This window comes from Myodes glareolus, chromosome 9 (assembly GCF_982192425.1).
Source record: "Myodes glareolus chromosome 9, mMyoGla1.1, whole genome shotgun sequence".
Taxonomy (NCBI): domain Eukaryota; kingdom Metazoa; phylum Chordata; class Mammalia; order Rodentia; family Cricetidae; genus Myodes; species Myodes glareolus.
This window is the reverse complement of record NC_142034.1, coordinates 96,965,887-96,992,765: the sequence shown is the minus strand read 5'-3', so window position 1 is coordinate 96,992,765 and position 26,879 is coordinate 96,965,887. Positions and strand designations below refer to the sequence as shown.

Sequence of the window (26,879 nt, the reverse complement as noted above, 5' to 3'; positions counted from 1 at the left end):
TCCCTCCGTGCTGTGCTGTGGGTCATCTAGTTCCTTCCTCTGAGTCAGTTCCGTGGTGTGGATGTACCGCAGTTTATTCGCTCCCCAGCTGCTGCACATTTGGACTGCTTCCACATCTTGGCTCAACAAATAAAGTTAGTCTGAACTCCACACAGGCTTAGTTTACATAGGTACTTTAACTTTTCATGAGTAGTGACTTGTATGGCTGTGGCCATATAATTTTATTTTGCTAATTATCTTTTGTAAAGTGCTTTGTTTCTCTTGGAACACAGCTCTGTGGGTTTTGATACAGGTATAGATTTTATGGCCCAAGTGCAATCAGGATACCGAGCAGTTCCATCACTGCCCAGAAATCTTTCCTTGTGACGAAGAGATTTCTGGGCCTCTCCTTTTAGGGACACATCATTGAGACGAAGGCATATGTGCGTGGCTTTCATGACATGTTCCCTTCCTGAGAGATTCATCCTAATTGTTAGGTCTATCTGTAGCACATTCCTTGTACTAGAACAGTGTTTCATTGTGTGAATAGCTAGCCATAGTGTTTATCCGCCTACCCACGGGAGGGCTGGTAGAGCTGTTTCCAGGTTTGGGCAGCTGTGGATAGAGCTGCTGTAAACACTGGTGTGTAGTGTTTGGTGTTAATACCAAGTTTAACTTCTCAGGGGAGAATATCCAGGGTTGAGGTCACTGGGTGTAGGGTTGCAGGTTCCTCATAGTGGTGATCCCATTTTACCTTGCCATACCTCATTTCCATGACAGTTTCTGTTACCCCAGAGACCTGCAAGAGCTTGATGCAAGCTCATGGGGGTTTAATTTGCATTTCTGAAATGATTGTAGGACTTATATGCATAGTAGAACTGGCAGCAACAAAAGGTGTCACTCTGATCCAGATTCTGTTCTCAGAGCCACCCTTTCCTCAAGCTCCACAAGGAAGCTTCGTTGTGAGACAATGTCTATGTTTGTCCTGTGTCTGTATTCCACTGTCCTCGTTACCGTGACTTTGTGAGGGTACTGGAAGCCTGTAAAAGCCTCCCTCACTGCTCTTGAGGATGTTTACGTAAATGGAACCATACCCTGTGTGACCTTTTGGGTCTGTTTTCAAGGTTCGCTATGTTGTAACATCTGTCACTGCTTTATCCTTTCTCTGGCTGAACCAGGTTGCATGTGTGGCTGTGCCACTGGTTGGTGAACCATTGGATCATTTCTGTTTGTTGTGAACAATGCTGTTGTGGACATTTGCTTACACATACTCTGTGAATGAGGGCTATAGTTTCTCTTGGGCATCTACCAAAGAGCGGAATGCCTAGGTCACATTGCGACTCTATGTTTAGCATTTGGAGGGACTGCCAGACTGCTTCTTGTGGGAGCTGCATCGAGAAGCCTCAGCAGCGAAGCACGAGATTTCTGTTTCGTCCTTACCCTTACTTGCCATCATCTTTGTTTTTGATTGTCCGCCTCTTAGTGGGTGGAAGCATTTACTTATTTGTTCATTATTTTAAATTTTTTGAAAGTTTTATTTTATATGTGTAAGAGGGCTTGGCCTGCGTCCCTGTTGCCCTCAGAGGTCAGAAGAGGTCATCAGATCCCCTAGAACTGGACTTACAGATGGTTGTGAGCCACCATGTAGGTACTGGGAACCAAACCTGGGTCCTTTGTAAAAGCAACAAGTGCTCTTAACCTCTGAACTATTCCTTTAGCACCCTATTTATTTTGTGAGGGAGCACATTACATGTGGTCAGAGGATAACTTGTGAGCCTCGGTCGTCTTCTACCACACAGATCCGGGGGCCGAGCTCAGGTCCTAGACAAGGGTAGCTTACCCATGGAGCCATCTTGACAGCTCATCATTGTAGTTTGTTTGCTTTTCAAAACAGAGTGTCTCTGTGTAATAGCTCTGGTTCTCCTGGAACTTGTTCTGTAGACCAGGCTGACCTCGAACTCACAGAAGTCCTCCTGCCTCTGCCTCCTGAGTGCTGGTATTAAAGGCGTGTGACACCACACCTGGCTCTCATCATTGTTGTTTTATTTTTTTTAAATGTTTGAGATTAAGATGTAATTACAATATTTTCCCTTCCCTCTTTCTATCCCTTCCCATATACCTCTCCTTGCTCTCTTTAAAATGCATGACCTCTTTAATTATTTTATATATATATATATAATTATGTATGTATATATAATACATATCATTCCTAAATATAGTCTGCTCAGTTTGTATAATGCTACTTATATGTATGTTTTCAGGGCTGACCATTTAGTATTGGATAACCAGTTGGTGTGCTCTTCCCTGTCTGTAGTTCTTTATGTAGAGTTCAGGCCTTGTAGACTTTTCCTCATCCACGTTGGAATGTCTGTTGATGTCATTTTTGTTCAGCTCCTGTTAAGGCAGTCATGTTGGTGAGACTTATGGGTGGAGATTCTGACGTTCCTAGGAGACACAATCTCACATCAAACTCTTTGATCCTTTGACTCTTATGATATTTCTGCCCCCTTTCTACAATGATCCCTGTGTGGGATTGTTTTGTAGATGTATTCATTGGGATTGTGCTTCCCACCTCTACGTTTGGATCGATTGTGGTTTTCTGTACTGGTCTTTGTCTATCTCAGAGAGAAGTTTCCTTGATGAGGGGTTAAAGACTACATTGATCTGTGGGTATAAGGACAAATGTTTAGACTGTTCTTAGGGATTATGCTGGTTTAGTAAAGTGGTGGTTGTAGGCTCTCTAATGTCCATGATGTCATTTAGTTATGAGTAGTTAGCTAGGTTTCTCATAACAGGCTCAGTGTAGTTTGATTTGCATATTCTTGCTGACTAATATGTTGAGCAACTTTTCACATGCATGCACTTTTTGGCCAAATGGGCATCTTTGAGGAAATCTATTCAGTTCTTTGTTTTATAAAAAATGGAGTTCTTAGATCTCTTATTGTGGGAATGATTTACACACTATCACTCTACTTTCTGAACACTCTCTGTTTCACCTGTGACATGGGCTTGAATCCCGTGAGCCGATTTCCTGATGTATCAATCCGGCCACTTCCTCAGTTGAGCCCGTGAACCGCTTTCCTGACGTGTCAATCTGTCTGCTTCCTCAGTTGCACATCCACTCACTCCCTACATCGCTGCCTATCTGATGCGTTGGCTGTCTCTTTGTCTGCTGGGTAGTTTTAAAATAACTAGTTCTCACTGTCATCTGCTGGCAGCATATTCATCTGGAAGAACCTAGATTCTTTGTTTTGAGAGCCTTTATTCCAGGGGGAGCCTTGGGATATCTTGTATCAGTCATTCTGAAATGCAAACTAAACTCTTCATGAGGTAGCTCCTGTGAGAGCTGGTGGAGGCTTTGACCCGACCTCATCGTTATGGACTTCTTGTCTCATTCTACGGAGCTAAGCACAGCCTTGTCCTAAAGCCCACAGGTGGGCGGAGCCCTTAGTGTTTCTTCTCCTTTCCGTTTTTTATGAGTGTTACGTAATCCTGCTGCTGCTCAGTCTTGGCAGTGTTAGATCCTCTCTCCTCCATTCCACATTACCCCTTTGATGTCTGTCTCTGCACGTGTAATCTCCCCTTCTCTTGAGCCTTCTTACCGCATTGATCCTCCCAGGCTGCCCTGCCACTCCATTCTGCTGCTGTCCTTCATGACACACGGTTTCCTTCAACCGGCCAGCCAGCCTGTGCCTTTCCTGCATAGCACTCTCTCCTCCACGGCCCTTGGCTGCTTCCTGGTTATCTACACTCACTTTTCAGAGAACCTTCTTTCTAGAAGCATTTGACTCAGTGATCTGTTCCCATCTTGATTTTTTCCACCTTCCTGGATGCCTTTGAATGTTGTGTTTCTGCTTATATTGTTGCCCCTCAGACCCATTGCCAAATCCACCTCCCTTGTCATTTCTGAGTGTCAGTTTCTCAGGCCCATTTCTGCCAGACTGTGGGAGCAGGATGGACATCTGTGATTTTGGTGACCTAGCCACTAGCACTTTCATTTGAATAGGTTCTAAAAACTTACTATTTATTAAAGTAATGAACAAAATAAGAGCTAATATTTCGATTTTAAAAATGGACTGCAGTTAAATATGTATGTACTTATATACACGCATTCTCATAAACATGTTTTCACACACATTTACACATGCATAGAACTGTGGAATGCTTTTCTTGTTTGTTTGTTTCAGTTTTGTTTCTATGAGACAGGGTCTTGTTTTATAGTGCTGGCTGGCCTGGAACTTGCCAAGAAGCTGTGGTTGGCTTTGAACTCCTGATCCTTCTGTCTCTACCTCCCAAGTGGTAGAATTACATGTGTGCACTGCTCTCCCCAGATTTCAGCCACTCTTAAGACTACCCCGCCCCTGAGAACACTCACTGCTGTGTCTGAGGGAAGCTGTCTAAAGGCTGTGCAGAGGAGGCATTTGGGAAATTTGCTAGAAATGTTTTTGATGGTCTCAGTGATTAAAGGTTATGTTGTCTATAAATTTAATTTTATTTTCAGTTTGGAAAGAGGACATTACAATTTAAGTATGTGGTAAAGATAATAAATGTTTAATGAAAAGGAGTCACTGGGTCTGCTAGAGTTGAGGATCTATGTCTTGGCCTTGCTTCCAGAAGGTGTTACTCTGGCTGTTCAAGGGGATTTAAAATATTCCAGAGACCCTCACAGGGATCCTATGATGTGCCCCCAAAGGGTCAGAGTCTTGTGCTAGATACTCTTTGTGGAGGCCCCATCATGTAAGGCCTTGCAGAAACTGAGCAGATATTGTAATACAGGGACTTCTGATCTGCAGGACTTGGGGACCAGATATTGTCATCCACATTCCTGCTTATCATGACCAAGGTAGCTTATAGAAGAAAGAGTTTATTGTGGTCTTACAGTTTCAGAGGGTGAGTCTATGACTGTCATGGTGGGGAGCATGGAGGGAGTCAGGCAGTCATGCATGTTGAAAGCTTACATCTTGAGACATAACTAGGAGGCAGAGAGGGAGAGAAGAGAGAAGTCAGTTAGGCAGACAGACAGACAGACACACACACACACACACACACACCAGGAATGGCATGTGCTTTTGAAACCTCAAAGCCCACTTGCAGTGACACACCTTCTCTAGAAAGGCCACACTGCCTTATCCTTGCCAAATAGTTCACTAACTGGGCGCAAAACATTGGAATCTATGAGCCGTCTGGGGCCATTGCAGACTAGGGAGAGCCTGGAGGCAAGTGAGCAGGAGTCGCGACACAGAGATGTGCCGCGGGATTTATACTGTGCTCACCGTCCTGGTGGCTAATAGGAGGGAGGAGCAGTAGGGTAACCTTGGAGATAGTGGGGTTCAGGAGGAGCTGAGATGACCCAAGTTGGATTCTCTCTGCTTTCTCAGCTCGCTGGGAGTAGAGCCTCAGTGCAAGTGACAGCGGAGTGAACCTTTCCTGGAACACGTTCTCCAGACACAGTCCTGTTAGCATCGTGGCCATGTGCCTAATAAAACATTCAGGCTCCTCAGTGTCAGAGGGCCCCCAACATGGCCATTTGTGCAGTGGTGTGTTGAAATGCATGCGTCATTTGTAATGGGCATGAAAAAGCAGTGAGCTCAGGTGTTTGTGTCACAATTATTTTGAGGGATCGAATAGTAAAATTTAGAATATTTATTGAAGGGGAAAGCATAATATATTTAACAAGTATTCATATCAAAAACTTTTTTGAGAATATTGTGTCAAGGTCAAGCTACATAGATACAGATTCTGAATTGTGTTAAAAATCTTTTAGATCTGTTTTATATGTATGAGCGTTTTACCTGCATGTGTCTGTGTACCATATGTGTGCCTGGTGCCCTTGGAGACCAGAAAAGGGTGTCATTTCGCCTGGAACTGGAGTGACAGACAGTTGTGAACTGCCATGTGGTTGCTGGGATTTGAACCTGGGTCCTCTGGAAGAGCAGTCAGTGCTCTTAACTGCTGAGCCATCTCTCCAGCCCAAGAATTACATTTTAAAACCAAATTTTCATCTCATTTAAGACTTTCTAAAGATATGCACATGTTCTTAGTACTTCCAGCCCTTCCTTAGGTTATCTGCCACTCTGTGTAGATCTGTCCTGTCTTTCTCAAGTGACCATTGTTGTTGCACATGGAGATGTCCACCTTGTATTATTAACCCCTGATGCTCTGTAACAGGAGTTCATATTTAGTTATCTTTCTTACCCCACCCATTCTCCGTTGGAGTTTTAACCACCCGGTGGCTGTTTAGGAAGGGTAAGAAGAGCTGCTTCCAGTTCACTGCACTCTAGTGGTGAGAGGCTGAGGTGGACTTTCTGATCACAATGGTAGCCGACAGTCCTGTGCAGCTACTTAAAGTTTAAATTGCTTAAATTTAAACAACAACACAAGTCCAGATTCTCGATCATACTGCTCCATCCAGCCTACTGACCTCCCCATGCATCATTTTGTTCCTTGCATCAAGTTCAGGGCATTGAATAGAAGCCCACTTCATTTTCTGGGACCTTCTAGAAGTTCCTCCTCTGGCTCATGCACTAAGTTCCATGTAGCTGAAATGCTGGGGCCATAATTACCTCTGACCTGTCATCAAGAGTCAGCCTGGTCTTAGGTTATTTCTATGGCCCCTTCTCTTTTCTTTATGATGGCAGATTCAGGCCCATCAGCCTCAACAGATAGCAGTCACGAGCACAAACTCTCTGTCTGAACCCCTTCTAGGCCTTAGATTGTGCTGGCCTAGAGCTATGTAGTCCAGACAGTTCTCTCAGTGGCATTTTGTATATTTTAATCCTATTATCGTATATTATTTTTTAAAATGATTTTATTATTAATCCCCCTGCCCAACTCCCATGTGCCAGGATTGCAGGTGTGCACTTTTATGCTTGCATGCTTGGCATAGTTCTTTTCTTTTCTTTTTTTTTAACTAGGATTTAGGAGTTCAGAGTTGGTGACGGTTAATTCTACAAGTTCTTTTTCAAATTGTAGAACACTTATTCAGTGGGAAACCTCAAAATCTGAAAATTGGTGAGCGCGAATCACATTTACCAATATGAACAAATCTCAAAGAGAATGTTCCACACAAACAGCAACTTCTAGAAAAAGTACTCATAAAGTGATGTCCTTCACGTGAGTTATTGTTTTTAGTAGTAGTAGTAGTAGTGGTAGTAGTAGTAGTAGTATGTGTGTGTGTGTGTGTGTGTGTGTGTGTGTGTGCAGTCATGTAGAAGTCAGAGGCCAACTCTCAAGGTCATTTCTCTCTCCTTCTACTATGATCCTGGGATGTTTGTGGGTCACCAGACTTGCTTTCATCTGCTGAGTCATCTCACCACTGCCTTCTCTGAGTTTAAAGGGTGCTTCAGTGTTAGGAGCCTGGGGACAGGGCTTGAACAGGGTGGGTGGCAGCTCTCCCTCAGGTCAGTGGGAGCACAACTCTTCAGTTTATTTTTCTTAATACATTTTTTTTGTCTAAAATATTCTGCAACAAATTCAGCTCTACACACACACACACACACACACACACACACACACGTCTCCGCTTTACCAGGTTTTATATTGTACTGGCCTGGAACTCTGTAGCCCAGGCAGGCTCCTCCTTTCTCCTCCCTTCCTCTCTCTTCCTCTGCCCTCTCCCCATTCCCTTTCTTTGAAACAGTATTATGTAGACTGGGCTGTTCTCAGACTTCCCTATATAGCCAAGGATAACCTTCAACTTCCCATGTTTGAGTCTGGGGTACTGGGATTAGTGATGTAAGCCACCACGTGGAGTTTGTGTTCTTTTAAAACATAATACAGATAAGCAAAATATGTAATAATATAGAAAGCGAATGTTTCCTGTCATGCTGGGCCCCTGGTGTATGTTGGTATACGCTGTGGTTTGTGTTAACAGAGCCAAGCCCAGTTTTAAATAGAGTGTACTTTCCTGTGGCACTAACTTAACTGCGTACTCAGTGTCATCCTTGGGGCCAGTGCCTCTCCTCTGGAACCTTCCTTCCTGGACTTCTGCCTGTTTCCGTCTCTCACAGTGGTGGCTCTTCCATGTCTGGAGTGGAGTTCAGTTGCCACCATGTGGTCAGGGAGCCCCTGAGAATTCCTCTGGCCCTTCTCTTGAGTGAGATCTGTCCCTGTCAATGTTTTCTGTAAGCTGAGTGTGTCAGGGTGCCCAACCACACACCCCTTGTCCTGTCCTCTCCTACAAGGGCGCCCACTCCCACCGCCTTGCTTGTGCTTTCTGCCTGTGCATGAGTTTACAACCGTTGTGATTTTCCTCAGACATAAGTGACATCCTGTACTTTGCAGTGGGAAGGTGAGTCCCCACTCCCTGGCCTTCCCTTGGCCAGGATCAACTTCGGATAAGTGTGCAAGCAACATTTTGAAGGTTATTGCAAATCTGCCTCACAGTTTTGATTCTCCTGAGAAGAGAGAAAATGAAAGCTGCACAAATGAAATTGGAGATCTTGGGGGTGCCTACAAAGAAAAGGGTTTGGAACTAGACTGGTGCATGTGATTCCTGCATTTGAAGGCTGAGCGGGAGGACTGCAACTCCAAGGCCTGCCTCAGCTACAGAGTGAGTTCAAAGCCAGTGGGCAACTCAGTGAGACATTGTCAGAAAAAGTATAATGAGGGTTAGGGAATGTAGCTCAGTTATAGAGCCTGGGTCAGTGTAATCTCCTAACTCAAACAAATAAATGGTTGGAGACTCTGCCGTGTGTCCCATAAATAAGAAAATGCCATCTGAAAAATTGCTTCCGACACTAGAACATCCATGACACAAAACACTGATCAAAAGATAGAACAACAGTCCAGAGAGATGGTTCGGTGGTTCAGAGCACTGGCTGTTTTTTCATAGGACCTGGGCTCAATTCCCAGCACCCATATGGTGGTTCCCAACCATGTGTAACTCTGGCACCCTCTTCTGGCCTCTGCAGGTACCAGGCATCCACATGGTACACAGATAAACTTGCAGACAAAATATCCAAGAGAGACACAGACAGACTGACTGACTACACACACACACACACACACACACACACACAGAGAGAGAGAGAGAGAGAGAGAGAGAGAGAGAGAGAGACCCCTGATGATTTTTAAAGTGGGAAATTTGCAGTAAGCATGTCCCTCTAACTGCAGTGTGGTTTGAAAGAAAGTCAGAAACTCTGGTAGACATCTACAAAGCATCCAGTGATGAAGCCTTGTGTGGCTACTCACACAGAGGCTTCATCAAGTTCTTAAGAATCCTATCTTGCCCTCTGTATAACCTGAAGCTTACAGAAGACATGGCATGTCTTTAGTCCGTGGATCTGTGTTACCATCCTGGACAGATGAAGATATTCGTCAGAGATGTGAGTGCAGGAGCCGCAGCCAGGAGTCAGCAGAAAGTGTTCTTGCCCATCAGCTCATGCCTGGGTGAAGAAGAGCCACACGCTGGGAGCACAGTGAGGCTGTGTGGCGCCCACATGCTGCGGAGGAGCTGTGTCAGCAGTCTAACACTCCAGCTGGGTGTGGGCCCCACCTCTCTGGCTACACTGCAAATGTGAGAGCTGCAAATCTGGTGATTCTTAGAGATCTCTTGTGAAGGTCAAGTTTTGTTTTGTTGAGTTTAATCTCTCACAGACTTTTGAATTCTTGCCATGTAGAATTTTCAGTTCTTCAAGGTTATTTAGCCGTATTTCTTATTTGTATGTTTCTGCAGCCTAGCTCTACCTCATTATCTGTTTCTAAGCCCCCCCTTTTTAAAAAAATGCTTTTTTCCTGTTACCAGCTTTGCCTTGAATCCTCAAGGCGTGCATATTTCTTCCTGGCTTTATTTCTTCTTGAAATGTCAGCGTCTCGCATCTTGTTCGAGTTCACATAGTGTTATTTCTTTTTGTTTTAAAACATCTTTGATTTGTTGAGGAGTGTTTCTCTAAAGCCTATAATTCTGTGACTTTTCGTGTATTAAAGAGTGGTATAACCATCACCATAGTTTTAGTTGATCTCATCACCCCACAAAGGAAACCTCTCTGCTGGCAGTTACTCTGGAGCAGGCTTGGTTCCTAGCCAGTGCTGGTCCTGAGAGCCCTGTTGGCTCATAGTATTCCACAGCAGTTAGCCTGGGCCTCCATTCTTCCTTCCCGTTTGTTTAGCTCACCATTAAGATGCCTCGGTCTCTCCTGCTCAGCCTGCCATCACCACAGGCCCTTGGCCAACACCAGGCTGCCTCGTCTCTATGCAGTTCCTCGCTCTCGGGGACATGTCACTGAAATGGAACCATCGCCTTTTGAAACTGGCTTTTTTCCCCTGAGGAACCTTTGACTTTACATCTTTTTTTAAAGGTATTCTCTTATTTGGTTTTCCCCATTATTTACCTGTTGCATATTCTCAGATTTACTTATGTATTTACAGTGCTAAGTCTGAAACACAGATCCTTGAGTGTGTGGGGCAAACATTCTACCCCTGAGCCTCACTGCCCCTTCCCCAATTTTAATTTCTGTTCTTTCTGGACTCTATTTTCCAAGTGTCTGTTCTATAATTAAATCACCGGGAGCAGAAATGGGCTCAGATATCTTTGCTGCTGCACAGGGAGGCTTGTCCTCTCAGACACCAGTAAATTAGTTGCTAGTTTCAGTTACTGACACATTGCTCTTAAGCAGGCTGAACTAGCAGCGTTGTCTGGCTCTTTAAGCCCTGGAGTCTCAGAGTGTTCCATAGTAGTTACCCTGGGCCTCTATTTTTCTTCTGTTGCCGACTCATTGTAAAACCTTTAGTGACTTCTGTACATACAGTCAACAGGCACCTAGGGCCCATGACTTCCCTCTTCCTAGGGATTGTATTCCTCTCGCTGTCTTCCCCTTCCTTGGTTTTCTTGAGTTACTCCTCGTCAATCTTTAATGCCCACAGCTGTCCTATGAAGTAGCATCATTCCTATGCTGTAGTGCTTCCATTTCAAAGACAGGGAACTGAGGCCAATATTTTCTCCTGACTCAGTTTCTATAGGTGGCATAGTGTCTGCCTTTTAGTCCTTTGTCCAGGTCATGGGGCTCTGTGAGGACTCTGTATGTACTGAGTTTGTGGGGTAAGTGGATGAGCAAGTGAATGAATGGGCTGGGACCAGCAGGCTGCTGTGGGCATTCTCAGTGTGATCTTCCAGAGTCGGTGGTGGTCCTGAAGCCTGGTGTTAAACCATATAGACAAAAGGTTGATTTTATTGTTTGGACTTAAAATTTTTTACAAATAAAGTCTTACCCATATACACATACTATTGAGTGCAACCTGTGATTTATCGTCAAATATTGAGCCCACAAGTTAGTTCCCACAGTTAGTTTTACATAGGAGTGGAAGAATTTGACCTGTATAGAGTGTTTTTTATTATTAAAAGATGAAAAAAATTGTTTTACCAAACTTTTGCTCTTAACCAGAAACGTTAAAAAGTTTAAAAGTGTTTCATCTAAATCTTCATAGATCTTGGTGATTTGATAGGTTAATTCTTTTAATTCTTATTTTCCTTATTAACCAATTGAATTTTAGTTTAATAAATAGTTTTCATATTTTTGGCCATTTCAAATAGGACAAAGGGAAGAAACATTTTAGGATGTTTATGAGCCAGCCCAAGCTAATCGCTTCTCGTGTGTTTATTGTTTTAAATCAGTGATGACATCAGCTTCTAGGCAGTTGTTATGTTTTTCTTTTAACCCCCCCCCCCATCATGTCTTAAGCACTCTTTCCTGGCTTTTCTTTATTTCTTCTCTTTTTGACACTGACCATCAAGTCCCTAAGAGTCCTGGTGACTGAGGAATTCATTCCAAAACAAGAGCCCCAATGAAGAAGACAGGTTAGAAGATGCTTCTTTTCTGAACTGAACTGTGCCGCTCATTCATACATTTGGTCACTAAAATCCATCATCAGTGTGTACAAGACAGAGTTTTTGTCCTCAAAGACTTGATGACAGTCATCCATTGGAACCCTGGGGCAACTGGTTTGAGGATTCCCTGTGGACACCAAAATATGAATATGTTCATGTCTCTTATGTAAAATGTCATGTTTTCATATAATCTACATACATTGTCCCATATACTTTATCTCTAGATTGCTCATTATACCTAATATAGTGTAAATGCTATGTAAATATTTGATACACAGAATTATCTGAACAATAGACAAGGAAAAATGTCATGTGGTGGTTTGAATGAAAATGGTCTCCATAGCCCCAAAGGGAGTGGTATCTGTTAGGAGGTGTGGTCTTGTTGGAAGAAGTGTGTCACTGGGGGTTGGCTTTGTGTCAAATGCTCAATCCAGGCCCAGTGGCTCTCTCTTCCTGCTACCTGGTGATCCAGATATAGAACTCTCAGCTCCTTCTCCAGCACCATTCTGCCTGCACACTGACATGCTTCCTACCATGACAAGAATGGACTAAACCTCTGAACCTGTAAGCCAACTCCAATTAAATGTTTCCCTGTTGAGAATTGCCATGCTAATGGTGTCTCTTCACAGTAATAGAAACCCTAAATAAGATATGTCTGTATATGTTCAATACAGAAACAATTTTTCTTTTGTTTTTCATATATACACATGTGATGTACATGTGTATTTGTGTTTGCATGTGTATATGTGTTCTCATATGTGAACGCTTGTGCATGCATGTATGTGAAGGCCTAAAGTTGATGTTAGGTGTCTTCCACAGCCTTCCAACTTATTTATTGAGTCAGCATCTCTCAATTGAACCCAGAGCCATCGATCAACTAGACTAGTTGGCTCACTTGCTCTAGCTCCCTAGTGCTGGAATTATAGGTAACTGCCGCATCTTCCTCACCTTTTCATGGGTTTGGGGCATCTGAACTCCAGTCCTAATGAAGCACTTTATACACCGAGCCATTTCTCCAGGTCCGCAGATATAATTTTCTGAAACAATAGTTTTGCTCCACAGTGGAATTTGTAGATGAAGACTCCACAGTGAAGAGGACTGACTATACTTAAGAGCAGGTGGGGGGTGGAGAGATGGCTCAGTGGCTGTGAGAGCTTGCTGTGAAATCATGGAGCTTGGAGTTCAGATTCCTAGCAATCACCTAAAAAGCTATGTGTGGCTGTAACCCCAATGTTGTGGAGGTGGAGCATGAGTGGGTGGGTGGAGGCAGGATTGTTGGCACTTGCTCGCTGCTGCCTTAGATTTAGATTCAATGGTAGAACTTGTCTCAAGAGAATAGATGAAGAGTGGTAGAGCAGGATGCCCAGTGTCCTCTTCTGGCCTGTGTGTATAGACCACACATGCACACACAGAAGATACACAAGGAAAGTTGGGTCTAGAATTCTAGCTACTTAGAAGGCAGAGGCTGGGCTACAAAATGAGACTGAATCTAGCCCAAGCAACTTATTAAGACCCTGTCTTAAAATTTGAAAAGGAAAAAATGTGGGAGAGGGTTTTCTAAGTCCCTGTCTCTCACCAAGGATGTATAGGCAGTTAATGGTTCCTGGGAGAGGGAAAGAGATTTCCTTCCTTTTGTGTAGGAACTGGTTAGTTTCCCATGCTTCTTTGACTAACTCTTCACCCATGTTCTTGTAAGCAACCCTAATTAAACTCGCTGGGCTGCCAAAAAAATACAACACAATGCAACGCAACACAGCACACGCAATAAAAGATACAGGGAATTAGTAAGAGTGGAAGCTGGACAGGAGAGGCTAATGGTGGTGAATATGACCAAAATACACCGTATATATGTATGCAAGTTCATAATGAAACCCATTGTGCATGGTTGATGTATGCTAATAAATAAATTTTAAGTATTACAAATGGAAATGGCTCAGTGGTAAAGCACTTGCCTAGTTTGTACTGGGTCCAGGCTACCATCTCCAGTGTGAAAGGGAGTGATGAAAATATTCAAGGAAGTGAACCATGTGATGCTCTGTGTACATTTTTTTTCACTAGGTGGGAACACGTTAGGAAGCACCTCCCCTCTCTGCAGCCCTGTAAAATGAAGCTGATAAAAGATATGAGTGTTGGTGAGGTAAAAAATGAATTGCCAAGAAAGCTTTCAGGAAATAATACTAATTATTTTCCTGTATATGCACATTTAACAAAGTAAATATTTGGTCTGCCTTATTGGGGTCTTTCAGCCCAGATGAGCTAGCTATTCGTCATATCAGAAGCCAGGGTCTGTAAGTGTGGTCATCCACACTTAAGTCATTAACGCGCAGGCCTAAGACTTCAGCGAGGCCCAAGCCTTTAACTTTTCTCATGGTGGACAGCTAAACCTGTGTTTCTGTTTCATGCTGAGTTCCTTTAGTGTGGGCAGCAGGACTCACTGTAAATTTAGCTCTCCATGTTGAAGCATAAATAAAAAGTTACTCCCTTGTTTTAGATGCCTGCATAGGTTCAATTTTTGTTCAAGAGTAGTATTGTCTTTACAAGTTGGTCATTCTGAGCTCCCCAAGGAAGAGCTGAGTTAGAGACAGATTTGGAGCAGTTCTACACCTGTTTTTCTGTGTAGGAGCAGGAAAGAGGCTCCTGAGGATGGGCAGATCAAACACCTCATGGGTAATAATAGCTGCTGTTATCAGGCATGCTATGTCCTGAGCACAGCTGTAAAGACCTTGTGTGGACCCTTGACAATTACCCCAGTCTCACGGACTGGTCTTCTTCTAAGCCTCACCCCACAAGTGAGAAAACAAGATGACTAGGTATCGTAGTTAAGAGGTGATGGAGCCTGAACCTCATGCTCAGGGCTTCTCTTCAAACACCATACCCTTATCCTTGTATTGACTCCTGACAGAAGCATCGCTACCACCCTTCGCATCGTGTCTATCTTTTCCACCAGCCCCTTCCTTATTCTTTCTTCTTGCTTCCCTTTGGCATCCTTGATGTACTCTGGTGACACACACACATACACAGGCACATACTATATACTATATACTACATACACACTACATAACACCTACCACATACACACTACACATGCACATACCATACACATACTACACACACCACACATCCTACACACATCACACACATACCACACACACACATACCACGCATACTACACACCACACACACTCACATACCACACATACTACACACCACACACACACCACACACACATACCACACATACTACACATACCACACACACATACCACACATACTACACATACCACACACACACACCACACACACATACCACACATACTACACACACCACACACACTACACATACCACAGATACTATACACACATATCACATACCCACACATACTACCCACACATGCATGTATATACACCACACATACAGTCCCAGTCACGTTAAGCTCAGCACCCCCTGATGATTACACCTGCCAAAGGCTCTTTTGTTGGAAGAATCCCCACAGACTATTCTAGAAATACCCACTGTCTGGGGATGGATGCCGGGGCTGACCTCTCTTGGAGGACCTACTGTTCAGGAGTCTTCCTGCCTTAGTCTAATGGTGCTGCCATCACAGAATACCACAGACTGGGTAATTTATAAGAAGAGAAAGTTATGTCTCACAGTCTGAAGGCTTGTGAGTCTCGGATCAAGGCCTTAGTGCTGATTTGTTCTGGTGAGAACTGTATCCTTCTGAGGGAAGAACTTGTCTTCACAGGGCTGAAGGAAAAAGCTACCAATACTACGTAGAGCCTTTATAAGGGCCGCAGACCTACCATGAGGGAGGAGCTCTTTCCTGTCTTACCACCACTTGTAGCCCTGCCCCTTATACCGTCTTAGTAGCGGACTTCCAGTTTTGGAGAGGACTATCAGGGTGGCCTCTCTCATGCTCCTGGAGCACCCCATCTCTCCTTACCCTGCACGGTGGTGACACTGTCACACCTTCTCCTCTTTTATCTGGGCTCCCTCTTCAGTGAGATCCCACAAGGTCCCCGTAATAGCTGATTTGTCCTGTTGTCCCCTCTGCATCCCTGATAATATACCGTAGACAGGAAGTGCTTGATAAAGTACGTGGTGAATGAACACTGACCTGGTGTCCCAGATGCCAAGCCACAGCCAACCCCAGGGATACACGCACAGAGGCATGTTTGAAGACAGCGGCATGGCTTGCTCAGCCTTTTCTCTAGTTCAGGTGCTGCACTCCTCCAGGAAAAGCTGTCTGTGTCTTCCTTTGCAGCACAGCTGGACAATTTCCTGGATGCAGGACCCTGCCGGGTGTTGAGATCAGGGATGGATATTTACAGATCTGAGCCAGCCCCCAGTCTCTTCTGTTTCCTTCAGTCAGCAGACATAAGATGCCTTCGTGGAAGAACTGTTAACATTTATTTTCATTCCCAGAGGTAAAACATGTAGTCAGCCATTCTTCAACACAAACGTTAAAGAAATAAATGGTGCGTCTGGAGGCAAATAGCCTCTGAGGCTGTGTCGCCTGGGAAAATGGTGGTACCCCCATTGTCACCATACTTCACCTTCTAGGAGTGTGTTCTCCACCCACAGAGAGCAAGACCCAGCTGCATCCCAGCCGTCCGTGCTTTCCATCTGTGCTGATTGTAATTTTTATCCATCATAGGTTTGAAGACATACCTGATATCGGGCCAGAGAGCCAAGGAGTCTCACTGCAGCTGTGCAGAGGCCCTGCTTTCTGGCTTTGAGGTCATTGACGACTCACGGGCGTCCTCAGGCCCTAGGGGACAGGGGACAGCATCGCCAGGGAGTGTCAGTGACTTGGCACAGACTGTCAGAACCTTTGATAACTTTAAGGTTAGTTTTTTTTCCTCTCTTTCTCTCTTCTACAACTTTGTAGTAATTCTACAGTAAAACACATGAAGTAATAAATACCATATGGCAAATGCTTCAGGATGCCTTTCAATTGAGTTTTCATAATTTAAGAGTTTAGTATAAAGTTAGTTACATTGTGCATTTTTAATATGCTTGCATCTTTAGCATTTTATACACCCCTATTTCCTCTCTGCTTCGCATAAGATACATTTCTTTTTAGTTTTTTTTTCTACAATCTATAGTGTCTTTGGGGACCTCTCAAAGATAATGATAATGACAGTAAAGGTGATTTCCTCACATTTGCTCTGAGAGCTGGAATCTATCTATGTTGGAGACTACCTTAAATACTCTCCTGTCTCTTGAAATCCACAATTTTGTGATTATCTTTTTTTATTCCTTCTTTCCTTCTTCTCTTTCTTTTGTTGTTGTTTTTCTTTGTTTTTGTTTTTCAAAATAAAAATCAGGGTTTCTCTGTGCAGCTCTGGCTGTCCTGGAACTTGCTTTGCAAACCAAGCTGGCCTTGAACTCAGTGATATGACTGCCTCTGCCTCCTGAGTGCTGGGATTAAAGGTCTGCGCTACCACGCTACCACGACCTGGCAATTCTGTGATTATTTTAGATTGTGTTGTTGGTATGGGTGAATCTTGCAGTGTAGTCCTCTGGGGGGAAAAAAAAAGCATTGCTGAGAAGATTCTAGTATTTTATTACTGGAATAGAGACTTTCTGGGGGTAGTCTAGAAGTGTCTATTTCTGGGCTGACATGTCATAATAAACTACTGGGGGAATTAACACACTTGACCTTGGGCATAAGAAATTTTTCTCATTGTAAGCTGTTTTCATTATCACATTGGATTTAATTTCCCTACTGTTTTTGTTTTTACTTTTACTTTATTCATTCTGTCTCTCTGTCTGTCTGTCTCTGTGTATGTGTGTGTCTGCATGCATGCTTCTGTTGCCTGTTGGTGTGAGCATGCGTCCGCATGGAGGCCGGAGATCAACCTCTACTGCTATCCCCAAGAACCATTCGCCCCTCCCCACCACTTTAAAAATGGGCTTTCCTCACTAGTACCTGGGGCTCACCAGTTGGACCAGACTGACAGACGGGAATCCGTCCCTGCCTCCTCAGCAGAGGAGTAAAAGTGCATGTCACCAGACCCAGTTCTTCACGGGGTGCCAGGATCAAACTCAGGTCCTCGTGCTTGCATAGCAGGCATTTTACTGACTGGTGTTTCCGCACCCCTGTGTTTATTTTCACTTTTAAATATTTGCTGTTTCCATTTTTAAAAAGAGAACAAGATACTTCTAGCATTCTTTGCTAGAACTTTTTTTTTGCTGGAACTTTCAGATAACAGAAGAGTACGATGATATGGTAGCAGCTGTGGTCTGCCATGACTTCACCTACATCCTTTAGCAGATTTAAAAGCTAGCTGCGTGTCCATAAGCTTAGAGTTTGCATAGGTTGGATATAGTGGCTTATGTCTATAATTCCAGTACTCAGGAAGCTGAAGCAGAAGGATTACTGTGAGTTTGAAACCAGCCTGAACTAGAGAGCAAGGCCCTGTCTCCAAAAGCAAAAATAAAGCTAGCTTTATAATGTGGCAGTATGCTGGAGTATTTAAGCACCCATCATCTGATTACTTCTGGTCGTTGCTGTGTGCAGGTTTATTGAAAGCACTCATGTATCATTGTAGTCATGTGCCTTATGAGTTTAATAAAACTTCTTAACAGAATGGACCAAATAATCCTGGTATTGGGCTTGCTGCATGTTGCCGAATGGTCAGCACCATCTCTGACCTTTGCCTACTAACACTTCGGTCAGATACACCCCTTCCCCAGTTGCCCAGTGTCCCCTGGGAGAAAGGGGATGAACACTGAGCTACTAGCCTTGGTGATAGCTTAGGATGACAGTGGACCCTGTATATGCAGGACAGTCAGCATATCTGACTTTGCCTGAACTACCTACCTTAGAGATGGGGACAGGTACTTCACCATCAGTAGGAGGGGTTCCCACCTTGCAGACTGACTTAACACAGGTAGGGAAGGATTTAAAAATGTGGCTTCCCAAAAGTGTTCTTTTTGCATATGGAAAAATGGTTTCCCCCAGGCCTCCAACTGAGCCTTATTTAAGTAGGAAAAATAAAGCTCAAAATTCAAAATTAATGACTTGTGTTCATCTGCCTATTGGGCATGCATGACTGAGTTCCCCATGAAACACTGGCAGCTCTAACATCAGTGATTCTATGCCTTAAGACAGATTTCTCTTATATTAAAAGACTATTCATTTTCTTATAGTTGTAAAGATTTGTTTTGATTTGAAGGGCAGAAACTACTTATTCTGTTCTATTGCCATACACACATTTCCAGACAACATGGATTATTGGAAATGAAATATAGGATCCATCAAGTAGACCGAACTGTCAAGACATTTGTCAGAGAGGAAAGAGAAGGTCTTTGTGTCCCTTTCAAGAGGGAAGGATGAGTTAGCTCATGAAGTATAATTTCTGGGTTCTAGATGGATAGTTTAGACACTTGGTCTCAGCATTTGTCTGACTAGAGCTATCCCAGGACATTGGAATCATTTGGATTCCTCATTTGGGGTACACAGCACCTGAAAGATAAAGGGCAGTCCATGAGATGGACTAGCTACTGCCAGAAGCCTCCTTACAGTCCCATCTCCCCAGCGAGAAGTGAGCAGACTTCCATCCTGAGAATTCAGTAGCACAGATAACTGTGCTGTGATTACACAGAACACCGAGTCTTCATCCAGGTAGTGAAGGTGGTAGCCAGCCCTATAAGATCCCCTCTCAGGTAGGAGATTTTGTAAAATGCCAGTTGTCTGCTCTGCATTCTTTGGTCCAGTTTCTCCAATACACCTGTCAGTGCCTTAAACAGGTGTCTTTGGTTTGTTGTCTTAGTGATAGTGTCTGCCCTAACGGGAGCTTCCACTGCACTGGGATCCTATGCAACATCTGTTTACTTACCCTCAGCAGGATGCTTTTTCTTTGTCAGTGACCATGTCAAGAAAAGCAAACTCTTTGTGGTTTTATGACCATGTGCCCTGAGGAGGCCTAGTTTAAGGTGATGTCTCTCAAAATATGTTCCCGTGTGCAGTACATTCTCTGGATGAACACAGGACTCTGATCTGGTTGACTTGTGAAATTCTGAGTCAAACAACACAGACAGGATTTCTCTAACCACAGAACTACATTAGTAGCCATTGTTACCTCTTCCAAGAACTGAAAATCAGAAAAGTATTTGGGAGGCAGTCTTGCTATACAACCCAAACCAGCCTCAAACTCACAATCCTCCTGCCTCAGCCTCCCTAGTGCTGAGAGCAAAGGCAGCAGCAGTATACTTGACCCTGTTTCTCACAATTATAAGTCAGAAAATATTTTTTAAAGAAATTTTGAAGCCCCCAAGATGACTTAGCAAGTAAAGGTGCCTGTCACCAAAGCTGACAAGAGTTTAGTCTCCAGGACTCTCATGGTGGAAAGAGAGAACTGACTCCCACAAGTTGTCCTGATCTCCACAAGCATATCACAACATGCATGCAACATAAATAAACAAAAATGCAATAAGGAGATTATGAATATTAGTTGAAGTAGAAAGATATGCATAATACTGTTTAATGAATGTTATCAGATGTGCAGGGCTATGTGTAAGTGAAATTTCCCAAAATACTAAATTTTTCCCTCATTTTGTTTTTCTCGTGGAATATTTCCACAACATAATAATAATTTTGCTTTTTTTCTATTTCTTTTTCTTTTCATCTTAAGATAGGGTCCCATGCAGCCCAGACTGGAGCAGAGCTCCTAATCTCACTGTCTGTGCTTCTGGGATTACATTCTGTACTCAATGCTTGGCTGAATCTAATCTATCCTTTACTTGAACTGTTTTTTTTTTTTAAACCAGTCTTAGTTTTTCAGTCCCAAAGCCTGTAGGGTTGAGTAATTACATGAAAATTTCAGTAATCCAGTGCTCTGTGGCTCTATACAAGGCGGCTTGAGGCCTGTGTCTGAGTTCTGAGTTGTTTACTCACGGTTCTGCCTCCAGTGTTCCTGTCTGTTTCCTGTTCTCAAGATGGTGGAACTTTTCCTTCTGTGGTAATTGCTGCCTTGTGCTTTTTCTAAGGATTCGTTTCTGTTTGCCTCTTAATATTTTTCTCAGCAGGAATCTTCTGCTTTGAAAGTGCCCAAATGTCATCTTTTTAAGTGACAAAGCCCTGGCCACAGGTGGCATCGTTAGCCTGGTGTCTTCTCAACTCAGAGAACCCAGTGTGTGGTGGTTAGGGTCTTTTTTTTTTTCACTTGGGCTCATAGTTCTTCTGTGGCTTTCTGTGTGACTATATATAGGTGAGCCCCTTCTGTTCTCTGCCTTGTTTCCTCTTGTGTAAAATGGAACTTTTTGTCCCTGTTTCATGGGTGTTTCTGAGGAATAAAAAAAATTGAGACACAAAGAATTTAGAACTCAGTGATGTTTACTGTCATAGAGTGTCATCCTTACTCCAGCCAACAATGTCCAACACAAACGTCATGGGAGAAGATGTTTCTTCTAGTACCAGAACACTCCGCTAACTAGTTAGTAAGCCGTAGACTAAACAGGCAAATCCAGGACCTCCCTGATGTTTCGTCCTCCAAAGAGGCTTCCCCATTCCCTCCTGTGGCATTTATGAAAAGGGACAGGTGTTGACTTCAAAATGATTTATCTTGCAATGGGAAATAGCCTTGAATTAAAAACAAACAAAAACAGCAACCCTGCTTTAATAACTCTGTACCATGCATTCTGACTAGAATTAAGTTGTATGCACTGAAGCATGTCAGAATCAGTTGGAAATGTGCCCGTGTGTGTTAGAAGGGTAGTTATGATTCTCCATTCAGAGCCCATGTCCACCAAGGGGGAGGGGAAAGGCGGAGTGTGCTCTTGGTGAGTTTCCAGGAACTCTCAGCAAACTCCTTGGCCTGTCCGTGTGCTGTTTAGGGGACTGTAGCACTCCCTTTACTGTGTATGTGACAGTAGAACACTCAGAAGAGCCAAGATGGCTGTTACAGCAGCATGGGTCATTTCAGGTGATCAGGGTCTATCCAGCAGATCAAAGTTCTGGGATTACTTGAAGGCCTTCCTTGTAACAGGAAAGGTAGTCACAGGAATGCCTCATGGTGGTCAGGGTTCAGGAGCTCTTGAGTCAAACCCCAGTGTCCACAAACTGCCTGTCTGTCTTCAGAAGGCTTTTATCTTCTTGTACCTGAAGCACAATGGTTTTTGGCCGGACTGTCTGTCCAGTAATCCCCAGTGATCCTCTGCTCTCAGCCCCAGCTCTAACACCAGGATTACAGGCTTCTGGCCACTCTTAGCTTTTTCAGTATGGGTGCTGGGATCTGGGTATAAACCAGTGAATTTTCTCTACCATGTCTGCCAGTCTTGCTCCACAGTTAGCCATGCCTCCCGAGAGCCTACAGGAAAGGCTCTCGTCTGGGTTGGTGGGAGGTTCTTGGCAATGATGGAGATGCCAGCAGCTGCAGGGGAGAGGTGGACATTTTTGGTGAGTGGGGAAAGTTTCACAGTTGTGTCAGTGCTCAGCAAAAACTAGGTTATAAGATGTTTCAATTCAGATTGAAATTAGGCTGGAGAAACAGTCAAAGGAAAATGACTGTGGGGTGTAGAGAAAGAAGCGAAGCACACACCGTTGTACGTAGTAGATGCCTCATGCTACAGAGGGGCCTCCAGACTGAATAGGGTGTTGAGACAGGAAAGCGTCTTTCTCAAGAAGGGTAGATTTTTCTGAAATTTTTAGATTTTTTTTTTGAGACAGGGTTTCTCTGTAGCTTTGGAGCCTGTCCTGGAACCCACTGCATAGACCAGACTGACCCCAAACTCACAGAGATCCACCTGCCCCTGCCTCCCGAGTGCTGGGGTTAAAGGTGTGCGCCACTCCTCTTGACTTTTGTTCTAAACTTTGAATCAAGAAAATCTCCCCCAAAGAAAGTGGCAAAGAAAGAAGGAGATTAGCAAAGTGTCCCATTTTCAGAGTTCAATGGAATGATGTGCTCCAGATCTAGGTCCCCCTGGTACCACCCTGCTGAGAATGCCCTGAGACAGCATCTCCCATTACTGCCATGTTCCCACTTGTTCAGCCTTTTATCCATGGCAGAAATGACCCGTCAATCAGTTCCCTCCATAGAGACAAAATGTTCCCTTCAAATCCTTCTCAATGGAAGGGTCAGTGAAGTCAGCACCTCCGGAGTAGAGCTGGCACCCAGAATGAAACTGCTTTGAAGCTGTGTGTGATGGCACATGTCTATATTCCCAGCGCTCAGGGTGTGGGAGCAGGGTGATTACAACTTCAGAGACAACCTGAACTAGACTGTGTGGTGAGTTTGAGAACACCCAGGGCTATATAGTGAGACCATGTATTAAAAAATACGTATTTTACTTTAATTGTGTGTGTGTGTGTGTGTATCTGTGTTGGTATGTATACACACTTGTGTGGGCATCCCATGGAGGCCAGAAGAGGGTGTCAGATCCCTTGGAGCTGGAGTTTCAGGTGTTGGAGAACCTCCTGACGTTGGTGTTGGGGTCTGAACTGTGGTCCTGATAATTGAGTATCATGACCCTTGACTACTGAGCCATCTCTGAAGCTCTGAGATCATGACTTTAAAAATAATAATAAAAATCTGTTCTTGAAATACTCTGACATACTTTACATGTACCTCCTCTGTTTGCACTTATAGCAATATACTTTAGGTAGACAAAACTCCATTTTGTAAAAGAAGACTTAAAGAGGTTTTCCACTTATTAGGTGGTAGAACCAGGACTATTGTGTCAGGGTCAATGACTTTAACCACTGAGCTGAAAGGCTCTTCTCCAGTCTTGATGTTTAAAAGTTGTCGGAGAAATAATAGTAAATAATATTTACTGTTTCACCCTTCCGTTTTCAAGATCTTTGGAACCTAGGAGTTTGACTCAAATTAGTGTCTTTTAAACCACAAGGCCAGCCTGTCCCCACTAAACTGTGCCCTTTCCTTCCTTAGTTAACTACTGGTTAGTGAAATGTTCAGTGTGCCCCCTGGAGGAGCAAGCCAACCATTGCAACCAGTGCAGGTTCTCATCCCCAATTGGATGCTTGTGTGTGTGTGTGTGTGTGTGTGTGTGTGTAGGCTAGAGGTCTCTCCTTCCATCTGTCACTTCCAATCTTAGTGACAGAGTCAGTCTCACTGAACCTGGCTCCCCCTAATTCATCTCAAGTAACCAACCAGTAAAGACCAGGGATTTTCCTGTAGCTATTTTGTCAGTTCTGGGATTACAGGTGCTCACAACCATACCTGGCTGTTTTTAAAATGGGTTCTGGGGGATGCATGGCAAGTCCTGTAGTGACTCTTAACACTGTCCACTAGGAAATGTTTGAACTTTAACCCAGTCAATACAAGATGTCTTAAAATTATTTTGTTGTAGCAGGGTGGTGGTGATGCACACCTTTAATCTCAGCACTGGGGAGGCAGAGGCAGGCGGATCTCTGAGTTCGAGGCCAGCTTGACCTATAGAGTGAGTTTCAGGACAGCCAGGGCTATAGAGAAACCCTGTCTCAACCCTCATCCCCTCCAAAAAATCCCCCACTAACCTGAGTTATTGAGATACCATCTCAAACAAATCATTGAATCAATTTAACAAGGGAGCCGTTCAGTCTTGCAGACTCCAGTTTTGGAGTGTAAGCGCAGCACCATCAGGATGGCTCCGTGGGAAAGCGCCTGCTTGCCATACAATCTGAGTGTGATCCCCAGAACCCACTTAAAAATAAAAGGATAAAGCCAGCTCCATGAAGCTACCCTCTGGCTTCTGTATACTCCTCAACCCAGCATACATGCACACAAAGTTGAAATTAAAGAATATAAGCAGACTTTACCTGTGAGTTAATGTATTTGTTCAGATATGCTAATTAATAAATGATAGTTACTTTGGCATGCATACTTCCATCTTTCAGATGAATATGGATGTTCAGTCTGCATTACATCAGATTCCCAAACTGCAATAGCTCCTAAGGATCTATATGCTTTGGTTTGTGCAGCAGTGATCTGTGAACCCTTACTTGGGTCATACTCTTGCTCTTAGATTATAAAGTGTTACGTATTTTCAATTTTCCAATAATATCTAGTCTTCCATAATTAATCATAGTGATTACTAGTTCTCACTAAGAAGAAATCATCTTCATTGGCAACTAGCCATTGCCATCCCAATGACAGTCCCTAGGCTTCTGTGTCACCTTAACAGTAGAAGGAACTCTATTCAGGACAGAGTGAGTTCCGGGAACTCCTGCACTCCTTAAAGCGTCTCTCCAAGAAAGGCTTTTACATTCGTCTTACACATGAGGGTCCTGAGGTAAGGTGGTCTTAGTGAGCAACTGAGCTGAGACTCGAAGCTCCTGGAATGAGAACGAGACTTCGTCCTTCTCGCCCGCCTGTACTGAGTCTTACCTTTGCTTTCCTGGGTCAGCAGTTTCCTAAAACTTGGAATTTCTGGGCTGCAGGATGGACACAGTTATTGCAGTAAGGGACTCACTGCAGCTGTGTTCCTGGCACAGGACGAGCACAGTATCGGCCTTGTCAGCAGTCAGTAGCGGATGGGGTGGGGCTCATGGGGCTCTATCCCTCTGTGCTGAACTTAGTGGCTTACCGACAGATTCTGGAAGAGGGTGAGTCATTGTCTTGTCCACTGATAAACCCACCAGGTTCTAGTGGAGAATTCCAAACCCATGGTCACACAGATGCTTCTAGATAAACTCAGTGGGTCACAACACAAAGCAAGAAGATGGGAACATGGGAAAGAGATTCGTAGGAAGGAAGGGAACTGACAAGAGTGGAAGGAGATAAAGAGTGAGGCTGAGAGTAATCAGAATGTACTATATACGAATATGAAATTGTTAAATTATGAATTTAATTTTAAGAAAAGCATAGTGTGTCAAGGGTTTGTGTGTGTGAAAGCAGGTGTTGGGGTTTTGATTTATTTGGCTGAATGACGTCCCCGTGTATGAATGAGCATGGGTGGTTGATCCATCAAAGTCAATGGGCATTTGTATTTCCTTTCGGCTGTGCTGCCCTGAGTTTGTGTGCAGGATTTTTTCGTTTTGTGCTGCCAGTTTGTTCCTAGGTCTTCCGGAACTTGGGAGGTTCAATGAGCCTTCCCCTCGATTCCATCATTTCTGTGTGAGTACAGGTTGTAACCGCAACCTCGGAATGTTTGGATCATGTATCAGGGAGGTATTTTGCAAGTATATTCCTATGCCCTGTGTTTTCTCTCAGACTTGCCCTTCTTGTGGAATCACATTTGCTCCTAAATCTGAAGCTGGTGCAGAAGGAGGAACTGTGCAAAATGGCTGTCAAGATGAGCCTAAGACCGGCACCAAGGTAACAAGCTCATGGCTGTTGTTCCTGTCAGTACCTCTCCTGGCGCATCCACCTAAGGTGACATTCCTGTCTCGTCAACTTCTTAGTTCTCAGAATAGCTTCTCTTAGGTAATAGCGTTCCATGCCTTCTAGGTGTGGTTTGAATAGACCAGTAACTAAAATGATGGAGGGCTGGAAGTCTAGCTCAGTAGTGAAGGTAGAGCATGTATTTTGCATGTGCAAGGCCCGAGGTTTGATCCCCAGCATTGAAGAAAAATGAAACAATAAAAAGCAGGATGGCTAGTCAGAGCCAACCCATGTAAAGTAGAACTGGATGTGATTCTTCTGGGGCAACCAGTTCAAAAGGCTTGGATTACGGGGCTATGGGCTGGGCTTTCTATTTGGTAGAATGCAGAGGTGCAAAGGGGACACAGCGACTCCTCCAGGTAAGAGATGCACCCTAGAAGGAGGCTCCTGAGGCAGAGCTAACAGCCTGGAGCCAAAGCTCTGAGGCCAGGGCAGGCCTGGGGTGAAAGCAGAGTAAAGCCTGAACAAAGAGCTTCGGGAAGACTTTGGAAACTGCCCCCTGGGACCCCTCTCTGTCATTCTCCTTCTGCCAGTATCAGCAAGGGACTCAGATGGGATGTTTTTCATAGCCAGAGGTTCCCCAGACTAAGTCTGTTCATTCTTCATCTAGAAGCCTGGGTATTCCTTTCCCAGAACCTTCCTTGAACTTTCTCGGGGAAGCCATTGACCTTCCCTATAGCCCTCTTCTGTGTTAAGCTGGCCTTTTTCACATCATGGATATTCTAAGACCTCTTTTTTCTTCTGGCTGC

General features: G+C 44.0%; 1 protein-coding gene across 2 annotated transcripts in view; it reads left to right on the top strand.

The window, feature by feature from the left end:
• The window catches only part of Adcy9 (adenylate cyclase 9), a 117,810-nt gene that overhangs the window by 64,160 nt on the left and 26,771 nt on the right, over positions 1-26,879 (top strand). The window contains exons 3-4 of one of the 2 annotated variants that reach the window (XM_085694648.2): positions 16,461-16,651; positions 25,960-26,121. In XM_085694648.2, coding sequence (XP_085550774.2) covers positions 16,461-16,651; positions 25,960-26,121 — 353 coding nt within the window. The remainder of the gene's footprint in view (positions 1-16,460; positions 16,652-25,959; positions 26,122-26,879) is intronic. The other variant, XM_085694649.2, reaches the window with a different exon arrangement.